Raw genomic sequence first — 17,817 nt, 5'->3', positions numbered from 1 at the left:
TGTTCTAAACCTTGTAACGTCCAAGAAAAATAAAATAATGTTCAAAAAACGATGCCAATCTAAAGTAGACATATGGGAAATGTGAACTAGTAACTATTTTGGGTGGTATAACCGTCTGTTTTTCAAGCAGATGCATTTAAATTCTGAAAAATGCTATTTTTTGTAAATTTTCTCTAAATTTTGCAATTTTTCACAAATAAAGACTGAATATATCGACCAAATTTTACCACGAACATGAAGCCCAAAGTGTCACGAGAAAACAATCTCAGAATCGCTTGGATAGGTTTAAGCATTCCGACGTTATTACCACATAAAGTGAAATATGTCAGATTTGAAAAATGGGCTCTGAGCCTTAAGGCCCAAACTAGGCTGCGTCCTTAAGGGGTTAATGGTACAGAGTGGGTGACAGTTACCAGAGGAGTTCCACAGGGTTCAGTATTGGGCCCTCGTTTTTTAAATATGTTTATAAATGACCTTGTAGAAGGTTTACACAGTAAATATTTACTGATATTGGTGAACAGTACATTTACCTTCAGCAACCAGTGCCAGCTGCTGCTGCAAAGGCAAATAAAATCAAACTTGGGTCTATTCAGTTAAAAAAAAAAAAGACTGCTATGGGGCAATCTAATTACAATGTTCAAAATATATAATTGGACAGTACAGAGATCTTTCTATTGATCTTTTTACACCTAGGCCTGTAACAAGGACAAGGGAGCATCCTCTACATCTAGAGGAAAAAAGGTTTCACCACCATCACAGATGGGTATACTTTTCAGTGAGAGTGGTGAGACTATGGAACGCTCTGCCACAGGATGTTGTGATGGTTGATTCTTTGAACAAGTTCAAGAAGGACCTTGATGCGACATTGATACAGGGATTTATTCTGCTTGCCATATTTTTCCCTTAATGAGGCAATTGGCATCAACCTCATGGGGGTTTTGCCTTCCTCTGGATTAACATTGTCGGATTATAGGTTGGACATCATGGAACTATATCTTTATTTCAACCTTATCAACTATGTAACCATGTTCACATTTTACCCTAAATATTCTGGTCAACTCCGCAGGTTATTACGGTCGCGTGGATACGTAACATGTGTAGGTTTTTAGCTTTTATGTAGGGTATTCACATTAGAATGTTTTTTATAGTAAAAAAAAACTTTTTTGCGGACATCTTTTATTATTAATGAATGTTTTACAAGAAACATTTGTCTCAAAGGGATTACTATTTTACAGCTTTTTTAAAAAAAAAACAAACAAACCCAAAAACTTGTAATGTATTAGTATACTCCTGTATACTAGGGTTGTCACGATTCCAGAATTTGGACTTTGATATCGATACTTCGTGTAGTATTGCGATTTTCGATACCAAAACAATACTTTGCCAACAGTAATAAAAAAAAAAAAAAGTTCTTCCATTTTCTGATGTGAGGCACGTGGTGTGATGAATTTTGCATGTGCCTCACATTAATAGTAATTAACCCCATCATGTTTCTCATAATGGACAACATTAGGTTAATGAGTAAGGTACATGATGGGGTTAATTACTATTAATGTGAGGCACATGGAGGTTAAAGTCATTACACCTCGTGCCTTACATTAATAAGTGAAAGAAGTTTTTAGTTTGTTTTTTTTATAGCGTACACATTATAAATGATGCAAAAAAATTGTTGTGCAGGTTATTACAGCCGCGCCAATACCGAATATGTGTATATTTTATGTATTAAGACTTATTTTAATGTTTATTGTAAAAAATGTGTGTTTTTTTTAATTTAACATTACTTTATGTTTTTACTTTTTTTTTTTTTACTTTAATGTACTAGCATATAACTATATGCCAGTACATTAGCCTGTGTAGTACACAGGCAGCAGTTAGGACATACCTATGTATGCCCTAACAGGAAATATGGTCAGACAGCCCTGGGGTCCTTTAATGGACCCTGGGGTGTCTGCCCATATATGGTATGACCCTCAATCGAGTCACAGGGATTCCCTGTGATGCGATCCAAGGGGCATCCCCTTTCCAATTTACCCCTTGAATGCTGCAGTCCGTTTTGGTCACAGCAGTCAGGGGAATAACGGCGGAGATGAGAGGTTTCTCTGATCTCCGCCACGTGGCTGCAGCTGTGTAATACAGTCATTGCCCCGCTCCTGACAACAAGTGTGCGCGCGGTCAGCATGGGGTGATGCGGCCGGCGCTGCACTAATGGGCGGCGGCAAAGGCACTGAAGATAGAACATGGGGGTGTTTAGCAGTGTGCCCGCCTTGTTCTGTCTTCAGTGCCGCCGTTCATTAATGCAGCGCTGGTTGTATCACCTCATGCTGAGCGCGTGCACTTGTCAGGACTCAGGAGTGGGACAATGGCTGTATTACGCAGCCGCAGCCCCACCGACTACATTCATGTGTTACAATGCTAAGTTGTGCGGCCGCACAGCTTAGTATCGAAATACATGAATTAACGGTATCGAACCGTTTGAGGGTGCACGGTATCGAAACCGTATCGAAGTTTATATTATAATATATATCGAAATATATTATCTTCTGTGTCACTATGACACAGGCTGCTATTAGGACAACACATAGTGTGCCCTAACAGCAAGCTTACTGAACAAACAGCCCGTTCCTCGTGAACTCGTACCTAGTGATGCAATTAAGAAGGGGAAGTTGCTTTTGTTCATGTCGCAGCCACGGACCATGGCAATCAAAGGGTTAAATGGACAGAAACAGAGGTTGATCCAGCCATACAAAAAAAACAACTTTTCTCATAACAGGAGCTGATAGTAACAGCTTGTACTTAGAGAATGAGCGCTCACTGTAGCACTCGTTAGCCTCTTATACAGCGACGCCAAAAGATGTCGCTATAGACTTGGGACCTGCATCGCACGTAGTCAAAAGACAATGGGCTGCCATTAAAAGGTTAAAAGAAATCATGATTGTGTGTCACCATCTTGTTAGAGCAGTAACATTTTTATTTATCCGTCGATGGAACTGTGTGAGGGCCTGTTTTTTGCAGGACGACCTGTAGTTTTTTTTGGTATAACTTTGGCGTACATGTAACTTTTTCATCACTTAAATTTTTTGGTGAAGTGACCAAAAAACAGCAATTCTGGCATTGCTTATTAGTTTGTTTTTGTTTTTACAGCGTTCACTGCGCGGTATAAATGACGAGTTAAGTTTATTCTGCAGGCCAGTACAATTACGGAGATAAATTCTTTTATTGTCCAGTTCATTGGGGACGTACATTCTGTTGCCACTAGGAATTCAAAATTGTGGCTCCTCCTACAGGATATACCCCACCTACAGACAACATCCTGGTTGTTGAGAGAACACTCCCTCGGATGACTGGGAGACAGACAAAAAGACGGCAGAACAATGTCCTAATTTAGGTGAGAAGCCAAGGCGAATTTAGGCAAAAAGGAGGGCACCATACGGAGCACCGCCTTATCCAGATGAAGAGTCAGGAACGGACTGCCAAATCCGAAAGTGAGAGCTTGCATGAGATGAAGAAAAGGTTCAAATGGAGCAGATTGCAGAACCTCCAAAACCAAGTTAGTTGAGATCCCATGAAGGTATCAGAGGTCAATAAGGCAGAACTGAATGAGCAACCCTAAGTAGAGAGGTATTCACAGCGGATTTAGAGGCCATCGGGCAACTGAACAAGATGGAAAGTGCAGACACCTGTCCCTTAAGGGAGCTAAGGGCCAAACCCTAAACCAAGAAACCCAGGAGGAGGAACAAACTCTAGAAAGATAAAATCACAAGGGAGGGAGATTGCGATCCTCACACCAACGAAAGTAGGTCTTCCAGGTACGATGATAAATGCGGGCCAAAGGCGGTATCAGAGTCTTAAGCATGGTAAGAATTACCCTCTTTGAAAAACCGCGAGCCCTTAGAACGATGTCCTCAACAGCCACACCGTTAAACGTAGCAACTTCAAATTCTGGTGGAAGAGAGGAGGTAGGGATGGAAAGGCAAGGGCCACAGGAGGTTTAGCTAGCAGGGACACCACGTCTGCGTACCAACAATGATGCGGCCAATCTGGCATTGCCAGGATGATTGGAATCACTTCGGTCTTGAACCGTCGGAGGAGCCGAGGCATGAAAGGCAGAGGGGGAAACATGTAGAGGAGCCAGAAGCAGGTCCACAAAGCCACGAGAGCGTCCACGGCGTAGGCCCCTGGATCCCGGGCTCAGGAGATGACGAAGGGAACCTTGCTATTGAACCTGTACACCATCAGGTCCACATCCGACCTCCCCCATCTGGTGCAAATCTGGTCGAAGACCCCCTGCGTAGAGGGAGCACTTCCCGGTATCCACCCGTTCTTGACTTAGAAAAACGGTGACACCGTTGTCGACCGATGGAATGTGTAGTGCTGAAAATCTTTGCGGGCTCGGCCATTACTGCTGCACTTCAAATCCCGCCTTTGTGATTGAAATTAGCCACGGCCATGACATTGTCCGTTTGGACTCACACCAGATGGCTGGACAGGAGCGATGTCCAGTGCAGCAGGCAAAGGAAGATGGCTCTCAACAACAGCAGATTGATGGGAAGAGATGATTGCTGTGGGGACGACAGTCTCTGAACCATGAGGCTGCAAAATATTCCTCCCCACCGTTTGAGACTAGCTTCCGTGGAAATGATTTGCCAGTTCAGAAGAAGCGACCACAGGGAAAGGCCAGGGAGGAGATCCACCACTGGGAGTGCTCAACAGACAGAGGAAGGAGAATCCGTTCATCCAAGTCCAGAGAAAGGTTCCACCGTGAAATTATTGAAATTAAAGAGGGAGAGAGGTCCCGCAGCTGTCCAAAATGAGTGAATTCCTACCTAATGGACACTCCATGGGAAGGAACACCCTCGCTGACTGAGTGTCCAAGACCTCGCCCAGGAATTCAATCTGCTGGGAAAGGAATAGGCAAGATTTGGAGCGGTTGAAAATGCAACCGAAACGGCACAAGGTGTCCAGAGTGATCTGGAGTGCAGTCCTTCATGGTAGGAGACTTGATCAAAATGTGATCCAGGTACGGAGTGACTGACATCCTCCTGGTCCAAAGGAGCGCTATCACCGCAGATAGGATTTTGTGAAAAAACTCTCGGGACTGCAGTCAGACAAAACGGAAGAGTTACAAACTGATAATGGTGAGGAGGCACTGCAAAGGGCAGGAAGCGCTGGTGGGACTGGCAAAAAGATGCCCACTGAGGAAACAAACTCCCCGCTCCATGGAAGCGATTGGAGGTATTCCATGCAGAAATGGCGGACCTTGATGTACTCGTTGAGACGCTTGAGGTCTAGGATGGATCAAACCGAGATACCTTTATTTGGTACGACAAAAACGTGGAGTATAACCACCCTCCCAAGGTCTTTGGATTGAGGGAACCTGAATAACGACTTCTTAAATGAGCAGACTGTCAATTGCTCGAACAAAGGCGTAGGGAGAATGCGGAAAAGCGGACTGCAAGAAATGCCCTGAACGAAGACTGGTAAATTACATTTTGTATCCAGATACCACTTGTTAAACCCAGGCGCCCGAAATATGGAAAAGCCAGACATCCTTGAAGTACTTGAAGAATATGTATAGGACGTTAGGCATAGTAAGTGGCCTCAAAGGCAAACTTGGCAAAGGACTCCACTCGGCGGTCCGAAGGATCCTTGAACAAATTTGCATCTACCATGAGCAAAGCAGTAGTTTTGGCCAGGCAGGAAACCTGGAGGTGCACCATCGCAGACTTAACCCACTTAGAAGAGACCCCTTCCTGAAAGAGATACATAACTTTCAATCAGCTACAGTGAGTGAACTTCTAGTCCAGGTGTTTTTATTACTTGGAAACTATGCCGTTAAGCTTGATATGAGCTGGAAATACCTTCTGAGACCATTAAAGCTGAAAGAAGGAAACTGAATCAGACGAAGGAGAAGGTACTGCATCAGTGACCAGTTGAGTATCACAGACCGCCTTAATGAGCACTTCAGCAGAAGTGGAGAGTTTGGAAGACGCCATAACATCCGGATCTGAATCGAAATGAGAAAGTCCCCCATCTACTAATACCCCCCCTAGGCAGAGAGGAGACACCGGACTGCACTCCATTGGAGGCGAGGCAGAGGAGGCTGGTAAAAGCGAAGTTACTCTAGTGGACCTCACGAGTACAGAGGTGGCTGGTCAGAAAGGTGAACCATCATGCGCATCACAGACTAAGAGATGTCCGCAAGGTTACCAACGGTCCTAGAAAGGGAATGGGCCCTGTCCGAGTCAATTCCCACAATACCAGGCAAGGGCAACGCTGAGGGTGGTGTAGTTCTGGATCTACAGATGCTTGGTAAGGAGACCGTCATGCATCACATAGGGAAGCAGGCGGACCACAGGAAAATTTAGTGCTGCATTTATGTTTCAATAATTTTTTATTGAAGGTTTGTCACGTTGAGTTCGTGGAATTCCCGCCTTGTCGGTATGGCAGCTGGCCAACAATGAGCAGGTCACAGTCTATAGTTTGTATAGGGTACCTGTGGCAGCTCGGACAGTAGCAAGGCAGGCTCGGCTGGGACTAGGCAGCGGGTAGACATCAGGCGTGGAGTAGCTAGACAGGCGTGGAATACAGCACAGCATGACTACAGCACAGCACGGCACGTGACCAGTATAGCAAGGGATACAGGAACAGGGAACGCTGGGAACTGGAAAACACTAGGAGACCATTTGCTTAGACAAACTAGGATGCAACAAAACGCTCAAGCATCGAAGCAAGGGGCTGGGCCCTTCTTATAGTCCAGGGCACTCATGGGCTGATTACCCATTAAAGTCCGGTGCGTGCGCTGCCCCTTTAAGAGCGGGCACGTGCGTGCGGGCGCACCCTACGGGACCCGGCCGAGGTGAGTGAAAGTGAGCGCTGGCGTCTCTTGAGGAGGAGACTGGGTCCAGCGCTCGCAGACCCATGGACGCGGCTGTCAGGAGGTGAGTGAACCTGACGGCCCGCAGCCACGGACATGACAGTTTACAAGGAAAGGTAAACTGTACATCAAACAATACAAATAACAGTCGGGGGCATTTCCCGAAAAGCAAATCATAACATACTAATATATTCCAAGGAGTGCCATATGTCCTAAAAGAAGAGGAAAAAAAATAAGGAAGGAATAAAAGGGAGGGAGAGATGGAGGGAAAAGAAGGGGGAAAGACAGGAAAATGAGGGTCAAGTGTCATATAGGCAAAATGAACCTAAGAGATCGTCCCAAGGTATCTGAACCATGGATGCCAAACTTGAAGAAAAAGTTCCTCCTTATCTGAGACCATACAGTGTAAACGGTCATTGACTATAATCCAATTCAGTTTATTCTACACCAGATGAAGAGGAATCAGAGGGCTTTTCCAGGATGTAGCTATAGCAATTTTGGCTGCCAGGAAAGGAAAGGACACAAATTTCTGAGAGGCTTTAGATAATCCATTAAGTAATGCCTGTGACGGGGACAGTTTAGTGCTGCATTTAGAGCAGGAATAATGGACTGTTCAGATGAGGGGGCACTCCCCCTAGGTTTAGAAATTGCAGTAAAGTGGTTCATCACACACTATGTTAAACGACTATCACACACTATGTTAAAAGGGGTAAGATGGCCAATGAGTCCATTCAGGTACTGCACAGCAAAGCAATAATTCTACCTCAGGAAAGGGGGTAATGACTGCCTCGGTCTGCTAGGGAAAATACTCCAACATGGAGTAAAAAAAATGCTCAGGGACAGAAAGTGTGAGAGAGGTCCTACCCAGTTCCTGGAGTGTATGCACTGTTCCAAAGGCAGCAATACTCGGTCAGGAGGTCTTGTATCCCCAGCACCATCTGTCCAAATGAAGGAGAGAGAGAGAGCGGGGGAGATAAATGCAACTCCACTGAACCCCCGCGATTGGCCGCCGGGGATCATGTGCAGCAAATCAGAGGATAGATGCTTATTCTAAGGGGTAGGATGGGCAATTAATCGAAAAAAAAACCACAAAATTCAGTGCAATTAACAGACGTCATCTCGCACATTTCGGTGGTTTAGTCATATTTTTTCTCCGGTTTCAACTGTATCTGCGTCTTCGGGGCTGTATCTTTCCAAATCATGTCCAATCAAATGAATTTACCACAAGTGGACTCCAATCAAGGCGTAGAAACACTTCAAAGATGATCTAGAGAAATGGGAGGCTAAATTTCAAGTGTAATAGGGGTCTGAATACTTATGTCCAAGCGAAATATTGAGTTTTTAATTTCTTATAAATTTGAAAACATGTCTAACATTCTGTTTTCACTTTGTCATTATGGGGTATTGAGTGCAGAATGGTGGGGAAAACGTGATTTTTTTTAAAAAAATTTTTTAGCACAAGGCCTCAACATAACAAAATGTGAAAAAAGTGAAAGGGCTTGACCTTCCAAATGCAGTGTATACTTCGGATATGCCATCAATATCAGATTGGTGGGGGTCTGACTCCCGGTAACCCCCACAGATCAGCTGATAGCCGCTTCCTATTTTACCAGGGATAGCGCCGTACACTTCTCTAGCGGCTGTGCCTGGGTTTGCCATTTCAGTCCTATTTAAGTGAATGGAACTGGGTTGCAGAGAACTGCATTTCCAGAGACAGCCACTATGGAAGTGTACGGCGCTGTACCTGGTAAGTCATGAAGAGGCTGCGGCGTTCGTTGCCACGAACCCTTTAGACAGCTGATTGGTAGTGGTGCCAGGAGCAGAAACCCCACCAATCTGATATTGATGACCTATCCTAAAGAAAGGCCATCAATATAAAAGTCCCGGAGAATCTTTAATTACATATGTTTTTCAATTTGGCATATAGGAAATGTTTTATTTTTAGTCTGGAGTCCAGAAATGCAGGCTCTACCTATAGGGGGAATTGTTCCACAAGGAGTTCCATGAGTTTTAATTGGGGCTCTTCCTTACACAAGACATCCTAGAAATTTCCTGTTATAGCTGCCGCCAGCCTGTCCCTACTATATAGTAGAGGAGAGAATTTTTATTGTACTCGCTTAAGCCCAATTGATATTTATTAATGCTCTTGCCCATCAATATATGGAGAATGAGCAACAACAGCACAGACTAAGTTCTGTTTGGTCAAAATGTTTGCTGTAGTTTTACACTGCTCATATAAATATATTGGTCAGTTAAAAGGGTTGTCCAGCCATATCCTTTTATTTATTTATTTTTTTAACCACAGCTTACAATGCTATAAAATATCAAAAGAAGTAATACTCTCCTTACTAATCCCTCGCCGCTCCCGTGCGGCCTGGTAAGCGTCAGCATAGGAGCGGCAGGGGAATGGTACAGTAAGTTTGACTTATTTTGGTATTTTATAGCATAATAAAAAAAAATAATTATGTGGCTGGACAACCCCTTTATGTATTCTGTGGTTTAAATACATTTTTATTTTCCAGTATACATCCACCTTTTAACAGAATGCCTTTTAAATGGATTCAGATCAACACATACAAGATGCAGATATAATACTGCATGCCATTTCCAAGACAAGAAATAACATAATCCTGACCTTCAGTGTGGCACACGCAGTGTAGTTGACATTGGGTAGAATTTCCACTGGTTCTTTAAACATTACCCTAAAAGTGTTTGAGGAACCATCACAGCTGAAGCCTGTGTCATTCTGTCCAAGCACTGTGTTGCTGTCTGTGTGAATAATCTAAAAATAAAAAAGGGAGAGAGAAAACACTATGACACCTTTTAAAAAAATAAAAATGCAAGCAAATTAGGAATGAGGAAGCAGAGGAAGTTTTCTTTTTCTGTACTTTAATTCAGAATTGTGCAATAGCATATGCTAGAATAAAGAATGTTTTGCTTAGCCAGCATGCCCTAAGTATACATATAGAAAGCATAGAACCACTATATCTACATCAGTTCGTACGGATTCTCACTTTTAAAAAGTTTCATGGTTATCCGTCAACAGAGAGCTATGGTAAACTTTATTTCAGCCTCCTAATGCCTTATACACATGATCCTATTTGGGATCCATATTACATGGATCCTGAATAAGAGGCCGATCACCTGCTATGGGCCCATACTATACCTTAGTTTAAACATAAAGGGACCTCTGATTTATGACAAGCATTTATTTAGTTATAAATACAAGTTCTGTGATTGACTTATTAAATTCACTTCTGCAGCTCCTATGTATCACAGTACATAAAAGCTGCAGTAAGCCTTTCTGAGATGAATCTGTCAGTGAACTGCACAGACCACTCCACTGACATCGGATTCTGTGTGCTCCTGAGTGATTTTCTAAGCTCAGACCTGATAAAGTGAAAGTCGATTACAAAATCGGTTTTGATGACTAAACAAAGAATGATTTAAAAAAAAAAGACCCCAAAAGTGTGTACACAGACTTTAACTCCTTGCCGACATTTGACGTAACTGTACATCACGGTGGGCAAGGGGTTACCACAATTTTCCATGGAAGGTAGCCCGCACCATAAGCATAAGATGTCGGCTGTTTACTACAGCTGACACTCTGCTGTAACAGCCGGTGTTTGAGCTCTTAGCATTGACTGCGACATCTTAGTGGTTGACATAGGGAGGGGGGCTCACCTTGTACCCTATCGCCCCCCGTGACCATTACAATACACTCCATAAGTACTGCAATTTATTATACTAGCGATCAAACAGAGCTTCAAGTCCCCAATGGGACAAAAACAAAAAGGGAAAAATGTTTCAGAAAAAAACCTACAGTTTAAAGTAATAAAAATCACTTTTTTTCCTTCCCTTTTATGATAGCAAAAAAAGAAACTATACATATTTGGTATCGTGGTGTCTGTAATGAACGGGCGTAGAAAAAAAAACAAAAAACAAACTCTTTATACTGCACGGTAAATACTGTAGCAAAAAAAATAAAAAGCCAGAATTGGTTATTTTTGGTCACCTACCCTCCAAATAATGGAACAAAAAAAGTGCTCAAAAGTTTGCATGTACTCTATAGATGTACCAATTAAAACTACAAGTTGAACCGCAAAAAAATTGAGTCCTTACACAGCTCATTTGACAGAAAAATAAAAAAAGTTATGGCTCTTAGAAAATGACACAACACCCTGATAAAAAGGGTTTTCATTGTGTAAAAGTTGTAATACATAAAAAAAAAACAATATAAATTTGGTATTGCCGATATTGTGCTGACATGTAGAATAAAGACGATGTGTAAAAAAATGAATGCCAAAATTGCGGTTTTTAATCACCTTGCCTCACAAATAATGGAATAAAAAGTGATCAAAAAGTCACATTTACATCTATGTAAGTTATGTCTCTAGTAAGACAGGGATGAAAAAACACCCCCATGTGCAGGCCAGAGGGGAACATTCCTTGTGTTTCAAGAGGTGGTAATCAAGGCCCTAATATTCGGGAAGCAGGAATGGGAGGGTCCAGGCACATCTGCCTCAGAATATCTTTATCTCCGCTGAAAAGAGGCCATCTGTATTGTACCAGGGCAACATATTCCAAGCGCAGTACCCCAAACAACAAAAAAAAGATGGGGACACAAAAAGGTGCAGAGTCTGTCCCAAAAGGGGAATAAGAAACGATACCATTTATCAATGCGACGCCAGCCCCGAAAAACCTGGCCTGTGCATAAAGGATTGATTCAAAGCATACCACACATCCATGGATTATATTTATTACCTCATAATTATACCATCTTATTAAGCCTAGATATACTCTACACAGCGTACATTTGCCCCAAAATTATACATTTGATAAATATAAGTAAAACCCCATACAAAAACTACTACCAAGCAAAATCCATGCTCCAAAATCTACACGGTGGTCCTTCCATTCAGAGTCCTCCAGTCTGCCCAAACAGCAGTTTACATCCACATATATGGCACAGCCATACCCAGGAGAACTCACTTAATTTATGGAGTGTGTCTTTAGTGCCGCAACACCCATTAATAAATGCCTTGAGGGGTGTAATTTACAAAATAGGGTTAATTGTTTTTCCATTACTTTCACCTCAGAATCTGTGCAATTGCGGGGCTAATGCTGTGTAAATCATAAAATTTGGCCTCAAATGCGTATGGCGCTCTTAACTCCAGAGCCCTGTCGCTTGTCCAGGCAAAAGATTAGGGCCACACGTAGGGTCTTTCTTAAACCAGGAAACCGCATAATAATTAGAGAGTTGTCTTTTTAGAATGGGGCAACATATTGGGCACTGAAATTGCATATCTATGACAAAATTACCAATTTTACTCTGCAACATCCACTGTGAACTAATGAAAAACACGCGGGGTCAAAATGCTCACTAAATTTCTAGCTGGAGGGGTGTAGTTCAAAATGCGGTCACTTCTCTGAGGTTTCTATAGTACTGGTACCGCATTGGCTCTACAAACGCGACATGGCACCTTAAAGGAACAGTGTCATCACAATATTTTATTTAATGTTATTTGTTTATGTTAAAGATGTTAGTGCTTTATTAAAAACGTTTGGATTAATTTGTGTGTTTGTGTGTTACTTTTTCTTATTTTTACACTTTTTCTTCCCTATGGGGGCTGCCATTTTTTTTCCATTTCTGTATGTGTCGATTAACGACACATACAGACATGGAATACGGCAGCCACAGTCCCATAGGGACTGCGAACGGGTCCCGTCCCATCCACTTCTGTGTACGCCATCTGTGTGGGAACTGCGCATGCGCCGCTCCCACACAGTCCAATTTGAAATGCGCGCCGTCCGGCGCCATTTTCCTGTGGACCGGAAGTCGCGGCCGGGCAGTAAGATTACTACTTCGGGTCGCGGCTTCCGGACTTGTGCACTTGGACCAGCGGCAGCAGACGGAGCGGACGGGCCGGAGGGAGCCGCGGCGGCAGGAGCAGGTAAGAGATTTCTATGTATGTTCGTGTTTGTGTGTGTTTACTACTGTATGTAAACCTACTACACTGTGTGTTAGCTCAAAAAATGGCGACACACAGTGTAGGAGGTTAGACCGTTCAAACCCCTCGTTTATCTCGGCACAAGCCAGGATAAAGGAGGGGGGGATTCTCAGAGCTCACTAGAGCGAGTGCTTTTTTCCCAATTTTGCAGCAAAAAGCAATGTGGTTGCTTTACCACATGCAATGCTGCAATTTTGGGAATAGCTCCATCTAGTGACCAGCAATGGGAAATATTATAAATTAGAATCTAATTTATAAAATTTCCTTACTCGTGAAAAAAATAAAAAAAATTTGAACAATGTTTAATCACCTACACACTAAATGTTTAATTTAAAAAAAAAACATGTTTTGCTGGCAACACATTCCCTTTAAAACCATTTCAGCAAAACCTGCGTTCCCAAAGCTAAATGGCGCTACTTCCCTTCTGAGCTGTGCCCCCAAAAAGCAGTATATGACCACATATGGGGTATTGCATAACAAATTGTGAGGTGCTTTGTCTCCTATTTAGCCTTTGTGAAAATTAAACAATTTGAGCTAAAATGACATTTTATTGAAAAAAAAAAATGTAGGTTTTAATTTTCATGTCCAAATTCTAATAAATTCAGCAAAAAAATGTGGTGTAAAAATGCTCACTATAACCTAGATGATTTACTTGAGGCGTGTAGATTCCAAATGAAGTCACTTCTGAGGGTTTTCCCACTGTATTGGTACCTCAGGGAGTTGAAATGTTGTCCACAAAGCATTCCAGCAAAATCCGCGCTACAAAAGCAAAATGGCACTTCTTCACTTCTAAGCCCTGATGTGTGCCCAAATAGAAGTTTATGGCCACATATGTGATATTGCTGTAAGCAGCAGAAATTGCTTTACAATTGTTTGGGTGTTTTTATTTCTTGTCTAAACTAAAACTACATTTTATTGTAAAAATATTTTAATTCTTTCTAACCTCCTAAAAAGTATGTTTAAAAAAATTATACCAATATTAAGTAGATATATGTTACATTTTATTAACTATTTTGTGTGGTATGCCTTCTGACTTGGGTGTTCTGCCAGTACGTTCTGTACTGGCGCCAGTTCCCCAGGAGCGCATACTACAATGACAGCAAGTGAAAAGTAAGTGTGAGCTGCTGCCTCTAATATATGATGTCAGAAGGGAGCCGAGCGATGTCGGAAATTGCCTAATCACAAGCAGTCAGTGTTTCAGGAAGATAATAATAATAATCTTTATTTATATAGCGCCAACATATTACGCAGCACTTTACAATTTAGAGGGAACATGAAACAAACAATATCAGACATTACATAGTGACAAAGTTCATTTACAATTCAAACCTGGGGAGTGAGGACCCTGCTTGCAAGAGTTTACAATCTATGAGGAAACAAGGGAGACACAAAGTGTAACAGTGTTTGTTCTGTACAATGGTCCGGCCATTTTTATACACATGCGGTGGTAACATAAAGCTGCATGAGCCGGTCACCAGCCAGTATCCGTGTATGACGGACATGAAGAGAAGGAGTGTGAGGGAATCTTATTCTGATGACTAATCTAAAAGGAGGGCCATGGAAAGGAGTCAGATTAGGGAATGTTATAGGCCTGTCTAAATAGATGTGTTTTCAGGGCACGTTTAAAACTGTGGATATTGGGAATTAATCGGATTGTCTGGGGTAGCGCATTACAGAGGACGGGTGCAGCACGAGAGAAATCTTGGAGACGGGAGTGGGAGGTTTGGATTATGGAGGATTTTAATCTAAGGTCGTTGGCAGAACGTAGAGCCCGAGTAGGGTGGTAGACAGAGATGAGGGAGGAGATGTAAGGAGGTGCAGCACTGTGGAGAGCTTTGTGGGTGAGAGTAATAAGTTTGAATTTTATTCGGAAGGGGATGGGCAACCAGTGCAGTGACTGGCACAGATTAGAGGCGTTGGTGTAGCGGTTGGTCATAAATATGAGCCTGGCTGCTGCATTGAGGATAGATTGGAGAGGGGAGAGTTTGGTGAGGGGAAGACCGACTAGTAATGAGTTGCAGTAGTCAAGACGAGAGTGAATCAGAGTTTTGGCGGTTTCCTCCGTAAGAAAAGAGAGGGTTCTGGAGATGTTTTTGAAGTGAAAATGACAGGAGCGTGAAAGTGATTGTATGTGAGGAATAAAGGAAAGATCTGAGTCAAAAATAACCCCGAGACAGCGGGCGTGCTGCTTAGGAGTTATGATAGTGCCACACACAGAGATGGAGACATCAGGTTTAGGGAGGTTAGTAGATGGTGGGAACGCAAGGAGCTCAGTTTTAGAAAGATTCAGTTTCAGATAGAGAGAGGACATGATGTTAGAGACAGCGGACAGACAATCACTGGTGTTCTGTATTAGAGCAGGGGTGATGTCACAGGAAGAGGTATATAATTGGGTGTCATCAGCGTAGAGATGGTACTGGAAGCCAAATTTGCTGATAGTTTGTCCAATAGGAGCTGTGTAGAGAGAAAAGAGAAGCGGACCTAAGACTGATCCCTGAGGAACCCCGATAGCAAGGGGAAGAGGAGAAGAAGTGGAACCAGCAAATGACACACTGAATGAGCGGTCAGAGAGATAGGAGGAAAACCAAGAGAGAGCCGCGTCCTTGAGGCCAATAGAGTGGAGCATGTTAAGTAGGAGTTTGTGGTCTACAGTGTCAAAGGCTGCAGAGAGATCCAGAAGAATCAGGAGAGAGGATTTACCGTCCGATTTAGCCGCCAAGAGATCATTTTAGACTTTAGTAAGGGCAGTTTCTGTGGAGTGTAGAGTGCGGAAACCAGACAAGAATGGAGTTAGCAGAGAGATAGCGGATAAGGCGAGAGTAGACCAAGCGTTCCAGGAGTTTGGAGATGAAGGGCAGATTAGAGACTGGTCGGTAGTTAGCAGCGCTGGATGGGTCAAGAGTTGGTTTTTTTCAGTAATGGGTTTATAATGGCATGTTTAAAAGCGGAGGGAAAGATACCAGAGGAAAGAGAGAGGTTAAATATTTTAGTGAGGTGACTAGTGACAGCTGGGGAGAGGGACTAGAGGAGGTGTGAGGGGACAGGATCACTAGGGCAGGTAGTAGGACGAGAAGAAGAGAGGAGCCTAGAGACTTCTTGTTCAGTTATTGAGTCAAATGCTGAGAGTGAAGAAGAGGGAGTGCGGGAGGGAAGGGGATCGATGTTACTAGGGGACTGGGAAATAATATCATGCCGGATGTTGTCAATTTTAACTTTAAAATAATTGACCAGGTCTTCAGCACAGAGATCTGTGATCTGCACTTTAGGACTAAGGAGGGAGTGAAAATTATCAAAGAGGCGTTTCGGATTATTAGATAATGTGGAGATGAGAGAAGTGAAATAGACTTGTTTGGCTCGGTGAAGGGCAGTGTTGTACGTTTTGAGCATAAATTTGTAATGGAGGAAATCTGCATCCAAATGCGATTTTCTCCACAGTCGTTCGGCACATCTCAAGCACCGCTGAAGAAAGCGGGATTGAGCCGTGTGCCAGGGTTGTCGTCGTCTTTTTCGGGTGGTTCGGATTGTAAGGGGGGCTGCTTCATCCAATGCATTTTTGAGAGTGTTATTGTAAAGTTTGGCAGCCAGATTGGGACAGGAGAGGGAAGTGATAGTGGACAATGAGGACTGTAGACTGTCTATGAGTTTCACAGTGTTAATGGCATGTAGATTTCTGTATGTCTGATACGTAGGGATGACCTGAGAATGCAGAGAATATTTGATAGTAAAGGAGAGAAGATTGTGGTCAGAGAGCGGGAGAGGAGAGTTAGTAAAGTCAGAAACTGAGCAGAGACGGAAGAAGACCAGGTCAAGCGAATGCCCGTCTTCATGTGTAGGAGAGTTAGTAAGTTGTGACAGACCTAGGGATGAGGTTAAAGATAGAAACTGGGAGGCAGATGGGGAGATTGGGTTATCAATGGGGATGTTGAAGTCACCAATGATGAGAGTGGGTGTTTCAGAAGATAGAAATTGTGGAAGCCAGGCAGCAAAATGATCCAGGAATTGGCGGGGTGAGCCCGGGGGGCGGTAGACATCTCCCACTCGGAGGGAAAAAGGGTGAAAGAGTCTGAGGGTGTGGACTTCAAAAGAGGGAAATGTGAGTGAGGGGACCGGGGGAATGACCTGAAAAGTGCAGTGTGGGGAAAAAAGTATACCTACTCCTCCACCCTGCCTGTTCTCAGGTCTGGGGGCATGAGAGAACTGGAGACCACCATAAGATAGAGCAGCAGGGGAAGCAGTGTCAGACAGGTGTAGCCATGTTTCCGTAAGAGCCAGAAGATTGAGAGAGTTAGAAAGGAATAAGTCATGAATAAAGGTGAGTTTGATGCACACGGACCGAGAATTCCAGAGAGCACATTTAAAAGAGACAGGAGAAGACGTACAAGGAATGGTAAGAAGATTTGCAGGGTTTCTATGTGTGGCAGGTAAGTGGTTGAGCTTGGCAGAAGAAAAGGGAGGACCAGGGTTGGGAGAGATGTCCCCTGCAGCTAGTAGCAGGAGAATGGAGAGAGACAGCAGATGGTTCTGTGATTTATGAGAGCGTTTTTTATGTTGAGAGGTGGGATGAGATGGGTTAAGTTGGCAGAGGAAAGTGAATAGTGCATGGGAGCTGTACATGGGCGAGGCAAGGAAAGAGGGACTGATGTAGACTGTTTTTTGCCAAGGCCTAAATGGGCGATAGGATTGTAAACCAAGAGCAGCTATAATGATGAGCGCGGTAGCAAACATGTTTGTAAACAGATAGAGTTTGGAATCTAATAATTAGAGCGTTTGATAGTTTGTTTGTTCTGCTAATACAGCTTACTTGTCACTGACCCTGTCTAACTGCCATGTATAACTGCCAGGACACTTTGACAGTATGACACTAAGGGTATGTTCACACGATAGCAGGCATTTACGGCTGAAATGACAGACTGTTTTCAGAAGAAAACAGCT

General features: G+C 43.2%; 1 protein-coding gene across 4 annotated transcripts in view; it reads right to left on the bottom strand.

Moving 5' to 3' along the window:
- Positions 1-17,817, bottom strand: part of BTBD2 (BTB domain containing 2) — a 277,215-nt gene that overhangs the window by 46,711 nt on the left and 212,687 nt on the right. For all 4 annotated transcript variants that reach the window (XM_075863971.1, XM_075863978.1, XM_075863958.1 and 1 more), the window contains one exon: positions 9,510-9,656. In XM_075863971.1, coding sequence (XP_075720086.1) covers positions 9,510-9,656 — 147 coding nt within the window. The remainder of the gene's footprint in view (positions 1-9,509; positions 9,657-17,817) is intronic.

The sequence above is a fragment of the Rhinoderma darwinii genome, chromosome 1 (genome assembly GCF_050947455.1).
Source record: "Rhinoderma darwinii isolate aRhiDar2 chromosome 1, aRhiDar2.hap1, whole genome shotgun sequence".
Taxonomy (NCBI): Eukaryota; Metazoa; Chordata; class Amphibia; order Anura; family Rhinodermatidae; genus Rhinoderma; species Rhinoderma darwinii.
This window is presented reverse-complemented; position numbering and strand designations above follow the sequence as displayed.